The 8,891-nt window shown below is 46.6% G+C and overlaps 1 protein-coding gene across 1 annotated transcript in view; it reads left to right on the top strand.

Moving 5' to 3' along the window:
- The first annotated feature begins 2,212 nt into the window (after nt 1-2,212).
- LOC119386558 (elongation factor G, mitochondrial) overlaps nt 2,213-8,891 on the top strand; it is a 111,556-nt gene continuing 104,877 nt past the window's right edge. The window contains exon 1 of the mRNA XM_037653840.1: nt 2,213-2,431. Within this exon, the coding sequence (XP_037509768.1) occupies nt 2,339-2,431 (93 nt within the window). The 5' untranslated portion in view covers nt 2,213-2,338. The remainder of the gene's footprint in view (nt 2,432-8,891) is intronic.

The following is an 8,891-nucleotide window of genomic DNA, read 5'->3' as shown; positions in this document are numbered from 1 at the left end:
AGGACTCACGTACGAAATGTAGTTTTCGTTTCGGCTGGTGGGCCAGCCGAAACGAAAACTACATTTCGTACGTTAGTCCTTCTTTTCAGCCATATATATATATATATATATATATATATATATATATATATATATATATAGAGAGAGAGAGAGAGAGAGAGAGAGAGAGAGACTAGATGATCAATCATGCGGCGTCGGTCTTGTTTCTATCTACAGGGATCGCTGAACGTCGGTATGAAACGTTCGCGCGAGATGCGTGCATTGCTTCAAGCCTTCTTCACCGTACGAAATGAAAACAGTTTCAAACAATTGTTTGAAACTGTTTGAGAATGAGTTAACTCATTCTCAACTTCAGATGTTTTCACGGTTCTCGGTGGTTATAGCGTTCGCGCGGTTCCGAGACTTTACAAAAAGGTGTGGACGAGTAGTTACATAAAATACAATTCTTTCCGTGGCACTTCAGTGCGCGTCAACAGGGCACCCGACTGCAATTTCCCGCTTTTTCCCGATGAGTTCAATACAGCGTCCAACACGCTTTCGTGCTGAAGCTCCGGAGTACTTAAACAGCGTGTGTGGTCGTCTCTTTAATAATCTCTTTTTGAACCAGATGGGTAAAGCAAGCCTCTTTTGTCCCGCAGACGCGTGTATAATCAGCTGCTCTGAGCTGAGAATCATGTTTGTATTCGGGCTATCGCTCGTAACATGACGTGATGCATACACGATGTTGCGCTTTATCGTTTCATTTACTTTGGTTTGTCTTCATTTTTATAAAGGCAGAAGCCTTAGATGCCTCATCAAACCCGAAAATTCACCGTCGGCGTCCCGCGTCGCCAACACGATGATGCACAAAATCATCACATAACGTCACCATGACGTCACAAAACGACGAAACTTGTGACATATATGACATCATCGTGACGTCATATGATAACGCCATCACATGACATGGTCGCTTTGCATTGCCTTCGTGATTTGGGGCCGATCACGGAGGCAATGTAAAAGCAGGTGAGGTGCAGAAAGCTCGCAATGCCTTGGTCCTGTGGGCAGTCCGGAACTACGCTATGTGCAGAAAGCTTTGGGAGAGGGGCTGAGGAGGATCAATGCATCGACTGGTGGAAAAGAAGATGGCTTTCGTTTTCGAGTCGTCTCAGGCGAATTGCGGGGACCGTGTTTTTTTTTTCATGTACTTTTTTTTAGCATACGTACGTTTTACGTACCTATGCGGTCAGTTCTTCAAAATATATGGGTAAGTCTTACATGTTGACATCGATAATGGTGACCACCAAGTTTTAATCACCTGACGGAGACAAATCGTCGGACCACACAGATCGTCGACCAGAATTATTTCTGGCCGAAGAAAGCGGGTTTGCGCGCCATACAGTCGTTACGCAAATGACAAACATCTCAAGTTAGTGATCTGCCATTCAGGCATACATTCGTGCCCCTCCATGCCAATTTGCATAATACCAAGTGAACGAGATGCGAGTTACGCGTGAGTCATTTGTTTTTTTTGTTTTTTTTTTACTTTTGGTGCAGCGTCCACGGCAACGGACACATTCGGCTTCGCATGAAAAGACTTGAAACAGCAGAGGGCGGGTGGAAGCCTTGTAAAACAAATCGAATGCACGAAATAAAAGAAAGGATATGAATTCGGGGTGCAAACGAGCATGAGCTAGCCATTTACTACGTGCATATCTGCTACGTTCCCCTGGTTATTTCCAGTTTATTCTCTCCTGCAGCAAGTTTACGTTCGTCATTCCACACGAAAGTAAATTAAGCACCTTCCCTCACGATGAAGTGCGCGCAGAATGTGTTCCTCAAACAGCCGTGTAGACTATTGCGGTGACAGACCAACTTAAAAAAAAATTATGCAAAATCCCCATTTCACAACGCACAAACGCGTTCACGGGTCTGGTACGGCAGCGCCACGGCGCGGCAGTTCACCGCAAGAGGCCCCTCGCTCCATTCGCGCGGCGCTTTGGACACTCCTCCTATTCTAGGACACTAGCGAAACTGAGAAGGAAATGCAACTGCTCGCGTATGAAGAAACAAGATGAAGGAAAAGGCCGCCGTTGTTAGTATAAAACTCTATGACCGTTGCTACAGTGTACCGTTGCTGCACAAGGAAAAGCAGAAAAAAGTGGCTTTTTTTTTCCCGGGAGCTTTAGAACCGGAAATGGGCAGCGATGAAAGCAATAGATGGCGCCACTATAAAAAGCGGCAGCAGACGCCATAGTCACCTCCATGTGCTTTGGAGCCTTTAATCGACCAGTGGTTCTTACCTTGGCCCTTGGCCTGGACTGGTATTCGACGAAAGTATAAACACCTGTGGGGTGCCATGGGTATCTGGAGACTGCAACAGGTATTGAGAGGAAGCTGGAGCATGCACAGCGAGATGATCCGGTGCCAGAGGCTCCGCAGTCGGTTGCCGGTAAGTTCGCAATCGCTCGAGAGCTCAGCTTGCTTGTTTCTCCTCGTCTGTGAGAGGCAACTGCACGACATAGTATTCGTGGACACGTAGTAGATACCGTGAATTCACGTTGACCTTTAATCACGGCTATGCTTGCTGCTGGTCTGGGTGCCTGAGAATGAATGAACAAGCTTGGTTGGACTCGAGCGCGATCATAGGATCAGTAACACCGCACATGGGCTTGACGCAACATGACCGAGTGATGTAACACAAACGAGGTCGAGTTGCAACAGAGAAGCAAATGGTAACGGGCTTGACTTATCTTAACGAAGGCTGAGAACAACGTATCATTCGTTGGCTGTTGTGCACTTTGCTATTACACTCGCCCGTTCTACTAGCCTACATGCGACATAACTCTGTGCTTACGACTTCGGCGACGTTTCAGGACCAAGTTTCTCAAAGCCCCTTCCACAGCTTTTGCAAAGTAACAAATCGGTGTCGAAAGTGCCCCGTGCGATTCAAGTACACTTTTGAAAAAAAAAAAAAAAAAGTAATTGGGACAGCTACGCACTAGTGGTGCGAAGACATAGGAAACTACAGTGCCGGTGGCCTTTCCCTCACACCCCTTTCCCACCTCTTGCTTCATGTGCCGTCACTTCCACTGCTGTCGCCCCCTCCCGCCATCCCTGGGTACCTACCGCAGTTCACGTGCTGCAGCACTGGGTGTTGTGGGGTTGTCAGCTGTTGCTGTGCGTGATGTTGAAAATCAAGTAGTGTGGCTTTTTGTTGTCGTACTTCGACGAGCTCATCGGACCAGGAAGACCTCGCTTGTTCGCTCTATACGAGACTATAGGATCAAGATGTGTGACACATTGACCCATACCAGATTTCCATCAGCAGAGATGCCACCGCGGACTTCGGCTGCATGCCACAACCTACGTGGGCATAGTACCTTGTTTTCACTACAAATTACTTGGCCCAAGAACAAGTGAAAGCCCAAAGTCCTTTGAGGTGCACAGTATTTTACGAGTGGAGGAGTAAACTGAAGCAGCTCCCATCAAAAACGAGTCGTGCAGAGCCAGGCAACTTTACAGGACATATATATCGATGCGGCCCACACCACCAAAGTAGTTCATGCAGTGCGAAATTGAGACTTCCCAAGTGTTTTAAACTGTGATGATGCTGAGGCTCTTTGATCGGCATTTGTGGAAACAGCCAGGGAAAAAAATTGCGCTAGTGCTAGGTAGACTTCGCGTGGTGTGTACCGGTAATGCCTGTCACTTTTTCTGTCTCGTATGTTCTTGCCACTTTTCTTGTACCTTGCATTTTACTTCAGTTGTCGTGCCCTAATGTACAGTGGAGCCCCTGAAAATTATGGAGACTGTTTTAGGGAATTAACCAACAGTTAAAATGAGGAGAGTTTCCTTGACCCCCAACTCGAACTGATCGAAATGTTAACCTATAGGGGAATTATTTGCACTTTCAAACCGCCAGTGAATGAAATTTGTTTGTTTCACAACAATTTTCACAGTTTATTTCAATGCAACCTCCAAATTCTCACGATTGTCATCACAATTTCAACAGCCTCCCTTACACGCTGACTGTGCATGCAGTGGTGGTGGTGAAGTATATAGGTAGAGTAATCACGGTAAGCTATCTCTGTTTACAGGTAACTGCTTGGATAGCATTTACCCGTAATAAAGTTACGTCTGAAGATGCGAATATTATCGAGGTTATTCAAGTCATTTCCTTTAATCTGCGCCTGCCAAACATGCCGGTGCTTTTCGGAAATTCGCAATGTGCGTCCACAATTTCGAGCAATAACTTTTGGCAAAGAGAACAACCCAACGCTCTGCTTCCTATTCTTGGGTTGCAAAATCGACTTGCTTCACCAGCAGCTGATAATTGCACAAACTGGCATCGTGAGGCCGAACTGAGCGGGTGCAAGGAAACAGCACGACAGCAGTTGGCGACAGCGTCAATAGGTGCTGAGGTATGTCGGTGGCGCATTCCGAAAGTGACAAAGGGGCGCTGCGTGATGCACGTGCACACTACGTATACTATACAAGACTATGCTGTGCTTTACCCTCTCCCCTCGTTTTCCTCCTCACCGTCACTTCACTCACCACCCTCACTTCCCTTTCCCACTCCTTGCTGTACTGTAATATACATGTCTATTACATGCTTCACCCACCCCCCTGCTCCTTTCCCTCTCGCTCATCCTCACATCACTTTCCTTGCTCCTGTCCCCAGGTATTTGTATACCTGTGTACAGGAGCAAATGCCAAAGAGGAAAACTAAAGAATGGTAGAGTGCATAGCAAATGGAACTAATGAACTAGCAAAAGGGTGCGAGATAATTATACTAGGGGTCATGAATGCGCACATAGAAGATATGAACAGACCCAATAGGCGAAATGCTGATATGTGGGGAAGGCATGAGTTAGTCATGTGTAACAGTACTAAGAAGTGTGAAGGACACATAACATTGAAGGTGGGAAGTCCGCAGTCGACGATAGACTATGCGCTGATGTTACATATGATAGGCTAGGAGTAATGAATGTGGATGAATATGGCCCCAGAAGCCTAGGTAGGGCTCACAAACGCATCAGGCTGAGTTTTACAAGAGAAACGAAAATAGGAAGATGAGCAGTCACATGGGAATTTGAAGTGTGTAACACTCTAGGGGCCCGGCTTGTCGTCCATCCATGGATCTCATGTGGCGTGATAATGTTCACAGTAAAGTGCTCAATACAGGCCATAACAAGGCTAGCAATGCCCGAAACCGGGTTAAAATAAGCAAACAAGGTCTAAAATAATGTAATTAATAGAAATAACCAGGAAGTAGTCCCAATAATTAACTTAATATTGCTAAAAACATTTTGGAAACATTCAACTGACTCCGGTATCGTTCAAGAGAGGGCACCACCGCCTCACAGAGCACACAATTTCTCCTCTCACCGGCACTCTACGGCAGTACATGTTAAGGGGGAAACTACCTGACGGAACTCACTGCAGGTGACATATATCTCAACTGCCGTAACAAGCAGGAAGTCGATAAAGAGCAGCAAAAAGCAGTGCACATGTCTCACACTAAGTTTTCGAACCTCCCTAACAAGGTGAAACGGGAAACAGCGCAGTAAAAGACGACAACAAAGAAGGAGCACACACCACACGAAGCACTGGCGGTGTGTGTTCCTTCTTTGTCGTCATCTTTTACTGCGCTGTTTCCCATTTCACCATGCTTTACCAACTAGCCAACAAGTTGACCTTATCATCCCTAACAAGATTCTACTCGTGCCGGGGAAACCCTACATGCTTACTTCAAACATTAACATCGTCAACGGTTTGGTAAGCAGAGCAGTGGGAACTCTGCGAACGGGAATCGCTGGGTGCCCGTGCTACGCACTAGAGCACTGCACGGGCCGGATTTTGCGGCCCGGGCCCGGCCTGGGCCCGCTTTATGAAGCCCGAGCCCAGCCCGGGCCCATGGTTCCCAGCCCGAGCCCGGCCCGGGCGCACTTGACCGTACCCAGCCCGAGCCCGGCCCAGGCCCGTCGTTCCAAGCACGGGCCCGGCCCGGGCGTTCATTACTAAACTAATCGAGGGCGAGCTTGTTCATGACCAGGCCCGACCCGGGCCCGCTAGAGGATATTAGCAGTTGATGATGATTATTAATGATGCCGTGCGCTTTGTAGCGGGCGATCGGATGGAAGATTCGGTGTGTGCATCAAAATGTTGCTTTGCCCACGGTGGTAGCTCAGCGGTTAAGCTGTTTCGATGTTAAGTCCTAGGACGCGGGTGCGATTCCCGCGGCCACGGCGGCCGCAATTTGATGGGGGCGAAATGCAAGAACACCCGTGTATATACTTATCATTAGGTGCAAGTTAGAGAACTCGAGGTGGTCGAAATTGATCCGGTGCCACTACGGCGTGCCTCGTAATCATATCGTAATCATATCATACCAAGGAATATAAATGAAATGTACCGTATGTGTCAACCTCGAATAAAAGACTGAAATTTTTATTCCTTTCATGGGAACAACCATGATCTAAGTCTGGTCTAGCAGGCGAAACGTTAATGAAAATATACAGTGCCAATCTATATCTATACTGGTGAAAAAAATAGCACTTCAACTGTATTTCTATTTTTATTGCTAAGCTTTACTTCGAGCCAGCTCTTTGCACGTGTCACTTCAGCTTGGCACAGTATACCTTAGACCATGCAATGCATAACGTTCGCGTGTGCTCGAAGGCCCGAATTACGCCTTTTAAGGAGCGGGTCTGAGTCCGGCCCGGCCCGCAGCCTCAAGCCTGGGCCCGGCCCAGGCCCGCGGCTTCAAGCCCGGGCCCGGCCCCGCACTTTCAAGCCCGAGCCCAGCCCGGGTCCGCCGGAAAATGCTTCGGACGGCCCGGCCCGGGCTTTCGGGCCAGCCCGGGCCCGTGCAGTGCTCTACTACGCACTTCCTCAGGTTTCACAGTAGTGGAGGTGCATTTGGTTTTTTTTTACCCTGAAAAGCAACTGGAAATATCAACCAAGCAAATTGAGAAAGTAATCTCAAAGGGCACTAAAATAGAGTGGACTTACATCTAACTAGACTATTTGAGCTAGAGCTTGCTAAAGTCAAGCCAACAGGAGACACAAACCAAAGAGTAGCTTGAAAGGGCCATAGTAAAATGTCGGGAAGCATCCAGGGAGCCTGAGGGGTAGACTGGCAGCTGATGTCGAAAGAAAATGGAATAACTTTTTAAACTGTAAAAGGGAAGCGTCACATTTGATCAATGAGAAGATTAGAAGAAAGGGAGCCCACTGGTTGACAGAAATAAACAAAAAGGAGCTTTAAAGTTTTGGAAACATCTGAACACCCTGAGTATAAAGACAAGTCTAGAGCAAAGGTTTATAGCTACAGTTATAGGCTAGAAGGGGATGAGGCAGTAGAACATATATAAGAACAATTTAAAGACCAAAAAAGCACTGCATGTGCCTAACAGACGAGGATAGATCAATGAGTGCTGTGGCTCTACTTGAACGATGAGAGTGGGACAGAAGAGGGTTCTTAGCCTTAATACATGGTGAAGTACGAACTGTATGTAGTGAGGGAATGAATTTCATTCCTGCCTTGACTTAAGTAACCAATCAAATAACCTCCTCTTGGTTATTTATACCCACTTACAGTCTACTTTGCCTTCAATGTTCATAAACCCCAATGCTTCCAAAAATTCAGCCCCATTGCCTTTGACTGTAGAGTGAAGCTTTTTACAGAAAAGTGTCAGGTGTTCAGCCATTTCCACCTCCACTCCACACGCACTGAAAAGTGTGTCTATTCCTTGCACTTGGCTCAGCACGTCTTCATCTGCAATACTCCCGTCCTGGCTTCAAACAAACGAGAGCTACCCCAAGAATTATCCTATATTTCTCCCTGCTTGAAAGTTCTGTACGTTTCCAATGCTGATTTCATAAGCATCCTGACTCTCCACAGACTCCGCTCCGTTTCTTGGACCTTTTTCTCAAGCAGTGACCCTTTTTTGCTTGGTCTCCTGCTGTTGTCTAGGTATTTACTTCACAATTTTATCATTTGCTTCCTCTGTTTTATATCGACATTCCTCATGTACAAGTAGCTGAAAACTTGCCTAGCCCACCGCTCCTCCCCCATTTCTCTCAATTGTTCCTCAAATTTTATCTTGCTGCCAGCTTTCCTGCCCTTGAATGATGTCCATCCCATGTCACCTTGTACGCCACGTTGCTTAATTTCCAACCTTGCTTGTACCTCTGATCTCATGCACGAAGCCGCATTGCCAAATGTCAAACCAGGAACCATCACCCCTTTCCTAATCCCTGTCACCACCTCATACCTATTGTAATTCCACAGTGTCCTACTTTTCATTACAGCTGCATTTTTGTTACTTTTAGTCATTGTGTATAGGTACTCAGTTCCATTGTTTATCCACACACCAAGATATTTGTATTTATCCACTACCTCCAGCTTGACTGCCTGTATTTTGTGCCAACCGGGTTTATTATTAAAATTCATGACTGCCATTTCTCATTACTGAACTTTTAACTAACCTATGTCCCTCTTTAGCACAGATGTCCATCAATCCCTGCGAATCTTCTTTAATGCGATAGCGTTAAAGAGCCGGTTTCGCAGAAATTTTGCTCTCTTTGCGGCACAGTTTAAGTGTCCACCAAGAAGCGAAGTCAGGCTAGCAATTGAGGAGGCGAACAGGGTCCGATTACGCTATCGCTTTCCACTTTTGAAGGTGAAGCTTAAGCATCCTCCAAGTTTTTCTTGTTGGCCATTAATAATGAATCATCTGTGTACATCAGTGCTGGTAATGACTGCTGCTAATGACGAGACAGTGCTTCGTCTGTGTCAGCCAATTCTTCTAGTAATGCTATGCAGTTGCGAACGTACAAAAAGAATACCTATCGACGCAGCATTGACATATACTGTGCCGTTTGGTGCGTGAACTTTCACCATT

This window comes from Rhipicephalus sanguineus, chromosome 3, assembly GCF_013339695.2.
Source record: "Rhipicephalus sanguineus isolate Rsan-2018 chromosome 3, BIME_Rsan_1.4, whole genome shotgun sequence".
NCBI classification, from domain to species: domain Eukaryota; kingdom Metazoa; phylum Arthropoda; class Arachnida; order Ixodida; family Ixodidae; genus Rhipicephalus; species Rhipicephalus sanguineus.
The sequence above is the reverse complement of the archived record's forward strand: the minus strand, read 5'-3'. Positions and strand labels throughout refer to the sequence as shown.